The sequence below is a fragment of the Mobula birostris genome, chromosome 1 (genome assembly GCF_030028105.1).
Source record: "Mobula birostris isolate sMobBir1 chromosome 1, sMobBir1.hap1, whole genome shotgun sequence".
Taxonomy (NCBI): domain Eukaryota; kingdom Metazoa; phylum Chordata; class Chondrichthyes; order Myliobatiformes; family Myliobatidae; genus Mobula; species Mobula birostris.
This window is the reverse complement of record NC_092370.1, coordinates 161,609,403-161,625,498: the sequence shown is the minus strand read 5'-3', so window position 1 is coordinate 161,625,498 and position 16,096 is coordinate 161,609,403. Positions and strand designations below refer to the sequence as shown.

General features: G+C 41.7%; 1 protein-coding gene across 2 annotated transcripts in view; it reads right to left on the bottom strand.

Moving 5' to 3' along the window:
• Window positions 1–16,096, bottom strand: part of rpap1 (RNA polymerase II associated protein 1) — a 187,923-nt gene that overhangs the window by 112,057 nt on the left and 59,770 nt on the right. Inside the window, exons 8-10 of one of the 2 annotated variants that reach the window (XM_072265242.1) lie at window positions 11,187–11,302; window positions 9,915–10,013; window positions 2,214–2,315 (exon numbers count right to left, since the gene is read on the bottom strand). In XM_072265242.1, the coding sequence (XP_072121343.1) occupies window positions 2,214–2,315; window positions 9,915–10,013; window positions 11,187–11,302 (317 nt within the window). The remainder of the gene's footprint in view (window positions 1–2,213; window positions 2,316–9,914; window positions 10,014–11,186; window positions 11,303–16,096) is intronic. The other variant, XM_072265252.1, reaches the window with a different exon arrangement.

Here is a 16,096-nt window from a genome sequence, read left to right as displayed (position 1 = left end):
ACATGGATATTTGGACTTATGATTGTCATTACGCAGGCAACAAAGCCTATTACCCAAAATTGCACACAGAGCTCATGGAGTTGGGGATAACTTAGTCGCAAAACTTGAGAACAGAAAACAGGGAGCAGGAATAAGCAGCTAGTTTATTGGAGAACTGCAAGGACTAGTACTTGGGCTTTAGGTCCTTACAATTCATATTGGGGGAGGCAATCCAGAGTAATATATTCAAATTAGAAGGTCAGCTACAAGAAGAATGCAAAGAACACAAATGAATTGGTCAGAAGGAGGAAAGATAGAATATAATCTTTCTGGAGTTAAATATATTGGGGAAGTCATGTTAAGTGTGATATTATTAACTTCCATAGGAAGTTAATTGAAATTTACATAAATGCAGGGATACAGGTAGCAGAGGGGTCCTTGTACAAGAAAATTAACATAGAAACATAGAAACATAGAAAATAGGTGCAGGAGTAGGCCATTCGGCCCTTCGAGCCTGCACCGCCATTTATTATGATCATGGCTGATCATCCAACTCAGAACCCTGCCTTCAATCCCTTCAATTTACCTAACACCACTTCCCTACTAACATGTATTTCGCTCAGTTCCTCCATCTCACAGACAGACAGCAAGAGATTGGGATGGCAAGTGACAATTACCTTTACTCAAAGGAGATGTCAATATGGAAGGAAGGATGACTCAGTACTCCAAAAGAGGGTTTCAGTGAGACAAATGCTTCAGTATGATGTTCAGTTTTGGTCTCTTTATGTAAGGAAAGATCTACTTGCCTTAGAGAGAGAAATAACAGATTTACTAGCCATATAAAATGTTGGTTAGGCCGCACTTGGAGTTCTAGTTGCCCAGTTATCGGAAGAATAGCATTAAGCTGGAGAGTGCGCAGAAAGGCTTCACAATGATATTATCAGAACTGCAGAGGAGAGGCATGATACACTAGAACTTCTTCTCCTAGAGAGAGGAGGCAAAGGGCTGGCTTTACAAAACTATATAAAATCATATGGGGCGCGGATAAATGGATGATCATAGTCCTTTACTCAGGGTAGGAGAGTCTAAAGCGAGAGGACACAGATTTAAAATGAGAGGGGAGTGATTTTAAAGGGACCTGCGAAGAATGTTCCACATAGAGGGTGATAGGTACATCAAACCAGCTGCAAGAAGAACCTGTAGAGGTGGATACATTAACACTGTTTGAAAGACATTCAGACACATACATAGAAAAGCCAAGAGGGATATGAGCCAAACACGGACAAGTGAGACTAGCTCAGACAGATACAGTATCTTTGTCAGAGTGGACAAGTTGGACTGTAGGGCCAGCTTCTCTGCTGTACCACTCTATCACTATGTTCTGAGTTCAAGGAACTGTTGAAGAGTTAATCAAATACAAGGGACCAATAACTCGCTGGTCTTTAATAGAATGACCGATGGTCACAGAGAAGTCCTTTGAATTCTTCCTTAAATCCCAACAGCAGTTTAAGCTCAATTAGGGGGATAGCACCAGGGGCCACAATACCAAGTAAAGGGAACAACCAATCAGGACATACATGGAAACTTTTTCGTCAGGGTCGTGAATCTTTCACACTTCCTGTCTTAAACGTCTAAGGCTGAGGGTATTCAGTAGGTCAAGCATTAGCTTTAACAGTGGAGAAGGATACAGAGTTGATGCTTCAGATCAATGACCTGTCATCTGATCACAGTCAAGAAATGTCGGCATGCCAGTTTCTTAAGAGTGCTGACTCTACTGCGCTGAATGGGCATTGCAAGTAGAAGAAAAATCTTGTATTCTGACTGGACATTTGACGACCATCAGGAACCCCAAGTACAAAACGAAAAGCTTTTTACTGGAAACATTAACTTTGATCTATCTCTACATTTGTGGCCTGGCCTGGTTTAGATCCCCAACATTACCTGCTTCTCCTCAAATTTCTGACATTGGTAGTTCTTTTATTTTGTTGATTGCTATGTACATCAATAAACTTTTGGTAACTAAATGGAACAAGCATTAGAGAGAATCAGGCAAGGGAGGGAAGCCAATGTAGAATTTTACCCAATGAACAGCAGAAAGGTTAATGAAGCAACATGATCTACTGTTGTTCTCATTTCTATGTTCTTAACATGACAGCTCCTAAGTATTCTCCATCTGATAAACTACAATGACAGGCCTTTTTGCATAATGTAATTTTGAAGCATGCCAAGCCCACCTTTTGAATGACTCGTGACAATATCTGAAGGGCGAGAGTTCGCTGCTGAATTATCTGACTGCGAGATAAATGGAAGAGCTCTTGAAGTGAATAACCAGCTTCCTAAAAGAGACAAACAAGTTGTTAAGAGATGATCACTGCATTGGTGCTCCATAAATCTCTCCTGCTATTTGTCCTCTTAACTTAAATAATGAGCAACTTGATTAGCTTTGTTCTCATAATTCATTAGAAGTCTTAAGAATTACAAATGCAGCAAGAGCATAAATATTGCTATCGTTCCCCTTAAAGCAATGGGAGTAGAAGAGAGACTTGACTGAAGTTTCAACTGAGTACATGGCAAGAAAAGGTAAACAATTCAGTAACAAGAAGGCATTAATTAAAGGGAACTGGCAAAAGTCAAGGAGAAGTGCACAAAGCACCATTTTGGCTCACCAAGTCTACACCAATCATCAACAGCACATCTGGACTAAGCCAACATTAATCTCGGCCTGAAACATTGACTATCTATTCTCTTCCACAGATGCTGCCTGACCTGCTTAGTTTCTCCAACATTTTGTGTACGTTGCTTTGTTTTGTGGCTGCCTGCTAGGAGACGAATCTCAAGATTGTATCATGTCTACATATTCGGATAATAAATTACATTATTAGATTAGATTATGAGGACACGCAATCCTCCTTTATTATCATTTAGTAATGCATGCATTAACAAATGATACAATATTCCTCCGGTGTGATATCACAGAAACACAGGACAGACCAAGACAGAAAAACTAACAAAAACCACATAATTATAACATATAGTTACAACAGTGCAACAATACCATAACTTGATGAAGAACAGGCCATGGCACAGTAAAAAAGTTCAAAGTCTCTCAAAAGTCCCACATCTCACGCAGATGGGAGAAGGAAGAAAACTCTCCCTGCCATGCCCGACCACAGTCCGACTCTGAGTCATCCGAAAACTTCAAGCTCTGATCAGTCCTCCGACACTGAGTACCGAGCACCGTCTCTATCTGAACGCTTCGACCTCAGCCTCGGTCGCCAGCAGCAGGCAAAGCCGGGGATTTTGGGGCCTTCCCTCCGGAGATTCTCGATCGTACAGTAGCAGCGGCAGTGAACCGGGCATTTCATAAATTTCTCTAGATGTTCCTCTGTGCTTCTCACATCTGTCTCCATCAAATCAGAATTGTCCACAGCCCCTAAATGTACTTTGAATTATGTGCGCGCAAGCATTTCAGTTACTGCATGGCCATGCATCCACTCAGCTTAGAGGGAACAATATTGGGTGTTAATTGAAAGTTTTGAAACTGCGATTAAAAATTATAGAGTGAACGGATGAATACCATCTAAGGTGAAGGGTCATCCATTTAGAATCAAAATAAGGAGAGATTTCTTTACAAAGAGGCACAGAATTCTTTGGGATTTTCTGCCTTGAAAGGCTTGGACACAGGTAGCTGGAGTTGTTATGAATCATCCGATGACAGATGGGCTTGAGGGACATTTCCTACGTTGCTATGAGATGATACAAATCACCCAACCAAAAAGGAGATAGCCATGTGCCCATCTCCAGCTGCTTGCCTGTGTTGGATCCAAAGCCAGGAAATGGAGTACTTTCTTTTATTAGGAACACAAATCTGTTCATCACCATCTGGTTAGGTTGTACTGAGTTCCAGTGTCAGTGGTATTTGGCACACCAGGAGTTCATGCTTACTCACAGCACAGTGCGGCCCAGACTGCCAGAATCACTGAAGAACATCTTTACCAGGATTATTCTGGGACCGAGAATTATAACCTATCAGGGAAACCTGAACAGAGTTGGGCACCTCGCCAGAAAGACTGACAGGGGACCAGACAGCACTCATTGATAAAACAAAATTTCATTACAGTTGATACAGCAAAGTTCTCTTCTATCATGAGAATGTAGCACCATAGATGAAATGCTTTGAGTGGTTGGTCATGACTAGACTGAACTCCTGCCTCAGCAAGGACCTGGACCCATTGCAATTTGCCTATCGACACAATAGGTCAATGGCAGATGCAATCTCAATGGCTCTCCACACAGCTTTACACCACCTGGCCAACACAAACACCTATGTCAGGATGCTGTTCACCAAGTATAGCTCAGCACTTAATACCATCATTCTCACAATCCTGACTGAGAAGTTGCAGAACCTGGGCCTCTGTACCTCCCTCTGCAATTGGATCCTCAACTTCCGAACCGGGCAACATTTCTGTGGGGTCTTGCACTGTATTGTTTGGTGGGGTTCTGCCTTCTGTTTATTACCAGAGATCAATCCTGTATGTTTGCGGGGGGATGTTAGGTGCAGCAGTTCTCCCCCTGCAGCAAAGCTTTTCCTTGATTTTAGGCGGTGGAAACTGGCACACGATGGTGTAGAGGGTGCTGTGGATTCGAGTTCTGTTTACCTTTTTCAATTTTTGTTGTAGTGTGTCTTCGGACCTCTGAGGGAGCAATGCCTGCAAGTCTGTAAATGATGTTAGTGGGTGTGGGGCGCAGTGTGCCCGTGATTATTCGGCAGGCTTCGTTAAGCAATGGGTCTATTTTCTTCGCATGGGCTGATCTGCCCCACACAGGTGCACAGTATTCTGCAGGTGCATAGCAGAGTGCTAGGACAGTTGATCTAAGTGTGTGAGCATTAGCTCCCCATTTCGTGCCTGCTAATTTTTTCAAGAGAGAATTGCGAGAGCCAACTTTCCCTCTGAGATTTTGGACGTGGGTGGCAAATGAGAGCGGCCTATCCAGTGTCACGCCCAGATAAATTGGAGTTGGATGGTGTTTGAGCTCCTTCCCACACCATAAGATCTTGAGTTTCCGAGCTGCTTCTCCACTCCTCAGGTGGAATGCACACACGAGTTTTTGATGGATTTGGGTTCAGAGAACACTTTTCATAATACTGCTTCATTGCTTCGAGGACTGCTGTACGTCATACTTCAACTTCTTGGAAGGAGTTAGCTTGTGTTGCTGTGCATAGGTCATCTGCATAGATAAACCTGTATGTGTTACAGACATCCCACCCTGCAAAAACTCATTTCAGGGAGGTAGCACCATCAATTTACAGGAGACTCCTGGAACTTCCGGGAGAGATGGGATGTATGCAAAATAGAGTAGCTCCTTAGCAGCTAGCCAGCTAGTTTAAAAAACGTTAGCTATGCTAATGAATGGATGGCACCTGTTAAACTCACATCAACATGTCTTTTACAGTCTTAACCCACCATGGGCAATAGAAAAGTCACTGTTGCAAACAGTGCAGCGAGCAATACTGTCATTATTTTTGACCCCTATTAGGCAGGGGTACACTTTAGTGTAGTCTGGGTTGACGTACGTTTTATATTTTCTTTTTTTGGAACATACTGCCATGGCGCGCACGTGCGCGCTCTCTCTCTCGCACTTGCTCTCTCTCAAAAAAATCGATTTCTGGGATATTGTATATAATTTGCGGGCATCAGGGAGCCACTATCAATATGCGGGAGATTCCCGGAACTTCCAGGAGAGGTGGGATGTCTGGTGTTAAAAAAGTGTGTTGGTCGGTCATTTGTGTAAACATTAAATAGTAGAGGTGCCAGGACTGATCCCTGTGGTAGATCGTTCTTTTGTGGACGCTACCTACTCTTAATTCCATTCATTTCTACGTAAAATCTGTGATTTTCTAGGAGGCCTCTTATTACTTTGATTGTGGTTTCATTCTTTAACGTTTTAGATAATTTCAGTAGAAGGCCTCTGTGATTCATATTGTCATATGCCACTGTTAAGTCAATGAACACTGCCCCTGTAATACTTTATACTTTATTGTCGCCAAACAATTGATACTAGAATGTACAATCATCACAACGATATTTGATTCTGCGCTTCCCGCTCCCTGGATTACAAATATTAAATATTAAAAATAGTAAAAATTAGTAAATATTAAAAATTTAAATTATAAATCATAAATAGAAAATAGAAAAATGTAAAGTAAGGTAATGCAAAAAAACCGAGAGGCAGGTCCGGATATTTGGAGGGTACGGCCCAGATCCGTTCAGCAGTCTTAACACAGTTGGAAAGAAGCTGTTCCCAAATCTGGCCGTACAAGTCTTCAAGCTCCTGAGCCTACTCCCGGAGGGAAGAGGGATGAAAAGTGTGTTGGCTGGGTGGTCGTGTCCTTGATTATCCTGGCAGCACTGCTCCGACAGCGTGCGGTGTAAAGTGAGTCCACAGACGGAAGATTGGTTTGTGCGATCTGTTGCGCCGTGTTCACGATCTTCTGCAGCTTCTTTCGGTCTTAGACAAGACAACTTCCATACCAGGTTATGATGCACCCTAGAAGAATGCTTTCTAGGGTGCATCTAGAAAAATTAGTGAGGGTTTTAGGGGATAGGCCAAATTTCTTTAGTTTCCTCAGGAAGTAAAGGCACTGGTGGGCCTTCTTGGCAGTGAACTCTGCTTGGTTGGACCAAGTCAGGTCATTTGTGATACTGACCCCGAGGAACTTAAAGCTTTTGACCTGTTCCACTTGCGCACCACCAATGTAAATTGGGTCGTGCGGTCCGCTACTCCTTCTGAAGTCAACAACCAATTCCTTCGTCTTGCTGACGTTGAGGGATAGATTATTGTCTTCACACCGTGCCACCAGGTTCTTAATTTCCTCTCTGTACTCAAACTCATCATTACCCAAGATACGGCCTAATTTGTCGCATTTCAAAGCCATCCTCAATATACTGGGTTAAGGACTTGACCACAGCAAGAGTGGCCTGGCCTGAACCTGGCTTGGTCTGGTGTTAGAAGATCTCCGACTAAGGGGGATATTCCTTTCAATATGAGTCTCTCATGGAGTTTATAGAGGGCGCAGAGCAAGGAAGTCCATTTGTAATTTTTAGGAATGTTGGGGCAAGACAGTGACTATACTTCATTAGGAGTTTGAAGAGATTTGGTATGTCAACAAATAAACTCAAAAACTTCTATAGATGTACCATGGAAAGCAGTCTGACAGACTGCATAACTGTCTGGTGGTGGTGGTGGTGGGGGAGGGGGGTTCTTTTGCACAGGACTGAAAGAAGCTGCAGAGGGTTATAAATTTTGTCAGCTCCATCTTGGGTAGTAGCCTACAAAGTACCCAGGACATCTTCATGGAGTGATGTCTCAGAAAGGCAGCATCCTTTATTAAGGACCTCCAGCACCCAGGGCATGCCCTTTTCTCACTGTTACCATCAGGTAGGAGGCACAGAAGCCGAAGGCACACACTCAGCGATTCAGGAACAGCTTCTTCCCCTCTGCCATCTGATTCCTAAATGGACATTGAACCTTTGGACACTACCTTACTTTTTACATATATATTATTTCTGGTTTTTGTACAATTTTTTATCTATTCAATATACATATACTTATTTATTTATTAATATTATTATTTTATTTTGTTTTTTTCTTCTATATTATGTATTGCATTGACTGCTGCTGCTAAGTTAACAAGTTTCACAACACTTGCCGGTGATAATAAACTTGATTCTGATTCTGATATAGTCTCAGGATAAAGAGTAAGACTGATATGAAAAGTAATTTCTTTCCATCAAGCATTACTCTCCACTTTGTTGGTGCGCAGATTTTAAATATGTTCAGTTCTGAGATTAATAGAATTTTGGGACCCAAGATATCAGAGGACATGGGAATTCAATAGCAAAGTTAATAGGTACAGGACAGCCATTATCTTACAGAATGACAGAATTGGCATACCTCTTCTCTATCTTATAGTCTCAGCCAACATCACAAAAACAGATGACGTGAATATTTGAGTTTTGTTAGTGGAACCTCGCAGAGTACAAATTAGCTGTTTCAAAGTTTTCAAATTTATGTTCATGACCTCTGCCTCACTGGCAAGACTAGTATTCATTGTTCACACTCTAAGTGAGAGATGGTGGTGAGTCTTTCTCTTGAACTACTTGCAGTTCTTCCACTGGGAGAGTTCCCACAGTGCTGCTAGGGAAGTAGATCCAGGATTTTGTCTCAGTGATGGTAAAGGAAGAGCAATATATTTCAAAGTCAATGTGGTGTGGGATGGATAACCTGCTGAGTGAGGGTGATGTGCCCAAACACTTGCTACTTCATCCTCTTCGTAGTATGCCACATGATGACTACTTCTAAAGAAATTCCCCAGCTGGAGCATGGTTCGTAATGTCCTGTGGTGATTTGTAAACACAAGTTACTTTGTCCTGTTGTGGGCTGAATTTTCATCTCGAAATAATACAGGAAGGGCAGCATTTTCTACCATTCTCCAAATACTATTATTTTACACCTTCCCCTCCAGATATCAGATGAGTATAATAGCCTTTGAGAAGAGAAAGGCATTTGTGTTTAACACATTAGAAGATCCAGTCAATACCATTGTGGAATAGCCCCCATACTGCAGCAAAGAAGAATTCTGCAATTCCATTCACTTATCTATGCCTAATAGCCCATTCCTAAATAAAATATATTGATCTGAGTTTTGAAATTTACAACAGACCCTAAAACTGTGTTAACTTTGGCTGACTGGCTATATGAGGGAGGAGAGAGAAGGGAAATCCCTTGGATTTTAACCATCTTTGCTGTAGAAAAAATTGCTTCCTGACATTACCTATGCATGACCTGACTCTTATTTAAAATATATAAATTCTTGTTCTGAACTCCACCACCAAAACTCACCAGCTACCCAACCAAAACCTACAATATAATCATTTAAAATACCTCAGGTGGAGATTTCAGGATGATACAATAGCTTCACAAGTCCAGCACCTCAGCTTCTGTCCTGACCTCTGGTACTTTGTGGAGTTTGTACACCTTTCCTGTGACCACGAGGGTTTCTCTCAGGTGCTCCGGATTCTTCCCACATCTCAAGGATGTGCAGGTTAGCAGTCAGCCATTGTAATTTTCCCCCTCATACTTTATTACGAGCTTGAGGAGATTTGGCATGTCAACGAATACACTCAAAAACTTCTATAGTTGTACCATGGAGAGCATTTTGACAGGCTGCATCACTCTCTGGTATGGAGGAGCTACTGCACAGGACCAAAAGAATGGACATTGAAGCTTTGAACACTACCTCACTTTCTTTAATTATACAACATTTCTGTTTTTGCACATTTTTAAAAATCTATTCAATATACATAATTGATTTACTTGTTTATTTATTATTATGTTTTGTTTTTTTTCCTCTCTCTCTCTCTCTCTCTCTCTCTGCTAGACTATGTATTGCATTGAACTGCTGCTGCTAAGTTAACAAATTTCACGTCACATGCCGGTGATAATAAACCTGATTCTGAGTGGCAGAATCTAGGAGGAATTATGGGAATGCATGGAGAATAAATTGGGATGAGTATGGTATTAGCGTAAATTGGTCCTAGATGGTTGGCATCGCGTCAGTGGGCGGCAGATCCTTTTTCCATACAGTATGTAGCTATAACCTTTCAACCTTACTGCTCAAGGGAATACAAGGTCCTCAGTTTAACCCATTCAACCAAAACATCACTTTGGTATTTGGCACTGGGTGCTGCTCAAATTCGGAGAATCGTCTTGTCGTAAGGCACCTGATTGGAATACAATGCTCAGTTTTGGAATTAACCAGAGCTCTGCAGCCGGAACTTAACTTTAATCCCTTTGCATTAAAGCCCTCTCTGTAACAAATGTGAGAGAGCAACTTAAAGGTACCCTGAAGCAAGAGGAACAACAGGTCTAACCTCTGGCTCTTCCCCATGATGGTGCAATCCGAGATGAGTTGGAACATCGACACCTGGAGGTATTAAGTCACCATGGAAATTGAACCTTGCTTGCATCTCCTAAATACAGTATGCAAAAAAAGAAAATATTAAATCCCATGGATATTAACACATTTTGTGAGAAAGAGGAGGGATCACATTTTAATTCAGCACAAACAGCAGGTTCTCATTTATATACTGATTTGAATTCAATAATGGGAACTTTGACTGTAAAGAAACATTTGTAAAACTGCATCCATGCTTCATGTTTTACCTAAACTTCTGCCCCCAACCTCCACCCATGCCCTGCCTTGATAAACTGAATGAGGCTCAAGTCAATCATTTTCTCTTTAGCACAAAGGCCTGCTAGTCCAAAAAGTCAACATCATCCCTTTGGCTTTCTGGATTGCATGACAGTCTCCCAGTCTCTCCCTATTCCAAGCCTGGGAGAGTCACTTCCGCTGTTTCTCACTGTTGAATGGCACAGCCTCTTGGTCTCAGAGTTTCTCACTGCTCTATGATGGGTCACTTGACTCCTTGTTCCACCAAAGCACCACCTGGTCTCCGTCTTCCCCTGCTTCAGGACCCACCAGTCCAATCGACTTGCTCACTATTCTGTGAAACAACTCAGCCCCGCCCCTTAACTCTCTGCAGCTCCACATCTGGGACAACACAATCCCCACAGTCTACCTGCTACTCAAGCAGGCTGTTCATGGAGAGATACACGCCGTTCACTCCACTGAGTGAAAACTGACCACAAACCCACCCATTCAGTACCAGACTCTCTCTGTTCCATAACATGCTTTGGTATCTCCATGCTTTTTTGGAAACTTCCCAGACTTAAGACTATCACAGTGCCGCTCCGTCTCACAATCTCTCTCTCTTAGTGCCTTCACACAGCTCCTCCCTCACTCCTCCACACTTATCTCCATGACAGAATTGCTGGATCTACAGACTCTATGTTCCATTACTGAGGGATGCTCAGTCCATCTGTTGCATGATAGTTACATTCAGTCTCTCTCTCTCTGTGCTCTGTGACATGTTGTCTTGAGACCCACATTTATGCCAGGAATGCTCACTCACACAGATTTACAGCTCATCCACAGGACTCTTCATTCCCACAATTTGCAACTGCTCCACATTACATGGCCACCCATTGGTCTCTCGTTGTTCCATACGGGACTACCCAGTCCCAGAGTTTCTAAGTTAGAAAGGCCTTGAGCCATGTTACAGTTCTATATTGCCATAAGTCACCTTATTGGTCTTCCGCCGTCTGGGTTTAGGCAGATCTTTCATCCATTCCAGTTTCTCATACTCCAACACATCCATGTGGACCCATCCTTTCTCAGGTTTCAGTGGAATATCAGGTTCTATAGAGATGCAGTAACATTATAGTAGCAGAGGGTAAGTAACCAACAGGTCCAGATTTAAGCCTTGCCAAAAACTCTCAAGCAACATGGAAAAGCCTTTCCCTCAAAACACCACGGGTTCTTGCCATCTGCAACACAATTCCTGAAAGCTTATGGAAGCAAGTTCAGTAGTAACTTTCAAACGAGAGTTAGTTCCTTGCTGAACGAGACGCAGAGTTATAAGGGTTGCATCATTTAAAACAGAAGCGTTGAGAAATTTATTTTCAGAAGGTGGTGTATCTCTAGAATTCTTTAACCTAAAGAGTTGCGGTGACTGGTTTATCAAAAATACTTAGGGTGGAACTAGATGATTTTTTTTAAACACTTGAGAATTGAAATCTATGGGGATCTGGCACAGAAGGGAGTTGAGGCCAGCAATAAACATATTGATTGGCTAAGCATTGTTAGTTACTTCTGCTCCTAGGTACATACCTGTGAAGGGGAACAACTCCAGGGGCTGTAACCCCCTGTGCTAAAGAGCTGGCATGGGCAAAAAAAAGTCAAATGGCTTCTCATGTCCTGCACAATACTTCAGACAGTGCAGTGTTAATGGAAGTGGTACAAGTAATAACATCTACATCAGCAATGTTAGTAGGGTAAAATTAGCCAAGACGGAACAAAGAGCAAAGACAGTACAGCACTGGAACAGGCCCTTTGATCCATCATGTCTGAACTGACCATGATGCCAATCTAACCAATCCCATCAGTCTGCACACGACCTATACCCCTCTATTCCCTGCTAGTTCATGTACCTGCCTAAACGTCTTTATTGTATCTGCTTCTATCACATCCCCAGGCAGTGAGATTCAAGCACTTTATTTGCAAAATAAGTTGCCTCATAAATCTCTGCCTCTCCGCCCGAACAAAGGGACAGTACCAACTTCGAGGCTTACTCAGTTCTCTGGCTAAGCTTCCTAACTCCGAACATGCATCGTATCACCAGCCTCATTAAAATCACTGGGAGAAATTGGCTGCTGTGAGAAGGGCAAGGAAAGCATCCTGTTGTAAGATTTTAATTGGGCATTTTTTAGAAGTTATTTAACTTGAGGATATGTTGTTATATTGTTGTAAACACTACTGTTTAACAGGTGCTAAGTAGTTTTAATTGCATATGAATGTCAATGACTTACTTTAACATCTAATTAGAGTGACAGGCAGTGGGGCAATTGTGCTGTCAACATAACTAGCCACTTGCTGTACACAGGACCATGCTCTAGATTGGAAAGGTTCAGAGGGAACTGGACCAAACACAGGCAAATCAGACTTGCTCAGATAGTAAACACCTTGTTGACATGGACAAGCTTAGCTGATAGCCATGATTCCATGCTGTATAACTCAATGGTGACATACTGTAAAAGGCTTGCACGGAACAACACTGGAAAATAAAGATTGATCCAAGGCAAACAACTAATGTCTTTGGTGCAGAGCAAAATCTGTCAGTGGTTCAAGGACAGTAAAAACTTTGAGATATTATATTGCAAGTACTAGTTACAATACAACACTGTGATAGAGTGAAGTGTGACACCAAGCAGCTGCTATTAAAATATGAAAACTCAGCTTCAGTTCCAGTCAGGCAGAAGAGAGTTACAGCTGGGGCACAACTGTAACAAATCCTCCCGAGAGTACCCAAAAGCTGATGGCACAGTGCCACCACTGCACAGCCCCACATCAATCAACGCTACTGGTAGAGGGTGCGCCTGTCTGACCAGAGCCACAGATCTGAAACTGTGAAGCATTACATTGAAGCACTCCACTCACTCTCCAACTGTAAAAAAGTATCTCTGCTTTATTGAAATGGATGCCTCAACTCTTGACCTGCTGAAGGTGATTTTCAGAAACAGTCATTGGGTCACAGGATAACAGAAACAGGATCTTCAGCGCACCCACCATCAACCACCCATTCACGCTTTGCCATTTTTCCATTAACTCTCCTTGGCTCTTCCTCCATACAAAGTTCAAAGTAAATTTATTATCAAATTACATACATGACATCATATACTACCCTGAGATTCATTTTCTCACAGTAAGTACAAAGACATACAAAAGAATCAATGAGAAACTGCACACAACAGACAAACAACCAAAGACAAACAAATTGGCAAATATAAAAAAGAAAAAAAATATATTATTAATGCAATGCCTTGGAAAAGTCTTCAACCGCCCCCCCCACAACTATTTTCACATTTTACTGTCTCATTTTTTTAAATTTAAAATATATTGAAATAGGATTTTTTGAGCTAATTTACAAAATCTTGTGCACCAGGTCAAATGAAAAGAAACTTTCCAAATCCTGCCAACAATTTACTAAAAATTAAAAAACTATTATTATTTGGCTAAAAAAAGTATACATTTCCTTTGCAATTACTATGCTAACTATCCTTAGATGCAATATATGTATCACCTTACGAACTCACCCAATTTGCTGTAGAAAATTGGAGCATTATCCGTTTTCAATGAATTCATAAGAATAAATGCCCTCTCTCTCTGTAAGGTCAACAGTATGGTAGATTTTCAATAGACCGAACCAAAATGAAAATAACAGAGTATTCAAGGCAAGTCAGGGAAATGATAACAGAGAAGAACAAATCTGGGGAAGGGTACAAGAACATCTCAAGGTCAATGACCACACCTCAGAGCTCAGTGCAGTCCATCGGAAAGAAGTGGAAAAATTATGAAAGCACGGCCATACTGCCTAGGTCAGGCTGCCCCTCTAAGCTTAAGTCGCCGGAGAAGAATAGCATTTGTAAGAAAAGCTACTGTGACACCAACAGATATTGTACAAACATGGAAGAAACTTTTTGGTTGGATGAAACTAAAGTGGAACTTTTTGGCCTCAACACTAAGCAGTACCTGTGTCTAAATCCAATACTGCGCGTCAGCCAGGTAACACCGTCCCTACTGTTAAGTAAGGTGGATGTACCATCATGATATTGGGAAGCTTTTCAGCAGTAGGGACTGGAAATCTGGTCAGGACTGATGGGAAGATAAATGCTGCTAAATACAGACAGATCCTGGATAAAAACCTGCTAGCCTCTGCCAGAAAGCTTAAGCTGGGGAGGAAGTTTGTCTTTCACTCGGACAAAGACCCAAAGCACACTGTTAGAGCAACCACAGAGTGGCTTCAAATTAAGAAAATTTATGTCCTTGGTTGGCCAAGGTCCTGACCTTAACCCAGTCAAACATCTCTGACTGCTGTCCACCGTCACTCCCCAACTAAACTAGCACAGTTTGAGCAATTTTGCAAAGAGGAATGGGCAAATCTTGCTCCATCACGTGCCAAGCAAATATCCAGAAAGACTACAGGCTGTGATAATTGCAAGAAGTGGTTCAATTAAGTGCTGAGCAAAGGGGAATGAATATTTTTGAAATGTTGACATTTCAGTTTTTGATTTTTTAGTTTTCCATGCTTTACAATTTTCTCTACTCTTTCGGACTCTACTGTGGAAAAAAGGGGACATGTGATTCACAAATAAAATTCTTTTGTTAAATTGATCAAAATCCCTGGTTGTAATACTCATTTATTTGAACAAAGGGCTGAAAGGCTGAATACTCTTGTAAGACACTGTAAATAAATAAATGATTAATATTGAGTTTGAGAGCTGTAGTCTTTGGAAGCCCACATGGTCACACAGAAAACCACCACAATTGGCTCCAGACATCAGGATTGATCCTGGGTCATTCGAGCTGTGATGCAGCAGCTCTACAAGCTGCAGCAGTGTTGCCCTGAATGACGCCCATTCCAACACATCATCTGAGAGCTTTGGTCAATGCTCAGAAAAATGCAGGACAAACCACACCTACCATGCATTCATTACCAAAGTGATACTTATAACGTAAATGTCAGTAGGGTAGCAACAGGCTCATTAACCATCTTTGACACAACTAAATAATCTCAGAAATTTATCTTACAGAGGTGTTACCAAAGTAAACTCTAAAGATTGGCAACACTTTACTGGCCCAACGAGCATGCTCTGCCAAGTAAATTAGGGCTGGCACTGATACATTATCACATACATGCATGGGATATACTACATTGCATCTCGGACAATATAGTAATTTATGCAGCTTGTTTGTATACACAAAAGCATAAAAGCCAGGACCAATAGGCTCTGGGACAGCTTCTTCCACCAGGCCGTCAGACTGATTAATTCATGCTGATATATTGTATTTCTATGTATTGTATTGACTGTCCTGTTGTACAGAATTAGAATCAGAATCAGAGCCAGGTTTACATGTGACGTTAAATTTGTTAACTTAGCAGCAGCAGTTCAATGCAATATATAATCGAGAAGAGAAAAAAAAAATAATAATAATAAACAAACAAGTAAATCAATTACAGTGTACGTATATAGAATAGATTTTAAAACATGCAAAAATCTGGAATACTGTATATTAAAAAAAAAGTGAGGTAGTGTCCAAGGGTTCAATGTCCATTTAGGAATCGGATGGCAGAGGGGAAGAAGCTGTTCCTGAATCACTGAGTGTCTGTCTTCAGGCTTCTGTACCTCCTACCTGATAGTAACAGTGGAAAAAGGGCATGCCCTGGGTGCTGGAGGTCCTTAATAATGGACGCTGCCTTTCTGAGACACCGCTCCTTGAAGATGTCCTGGGTACTTTGTAGGCTAGTACCCAAGATGGAACCGACTCTCTGCAGCTTCTTTCTGTCCTGTGCAGTCGCCCCCTCCCCAACCCATACCAGACAGTGATGCAGCCTGTCATAATGCTCTCCACAGTACATCTATAGAAGTTTTTGAA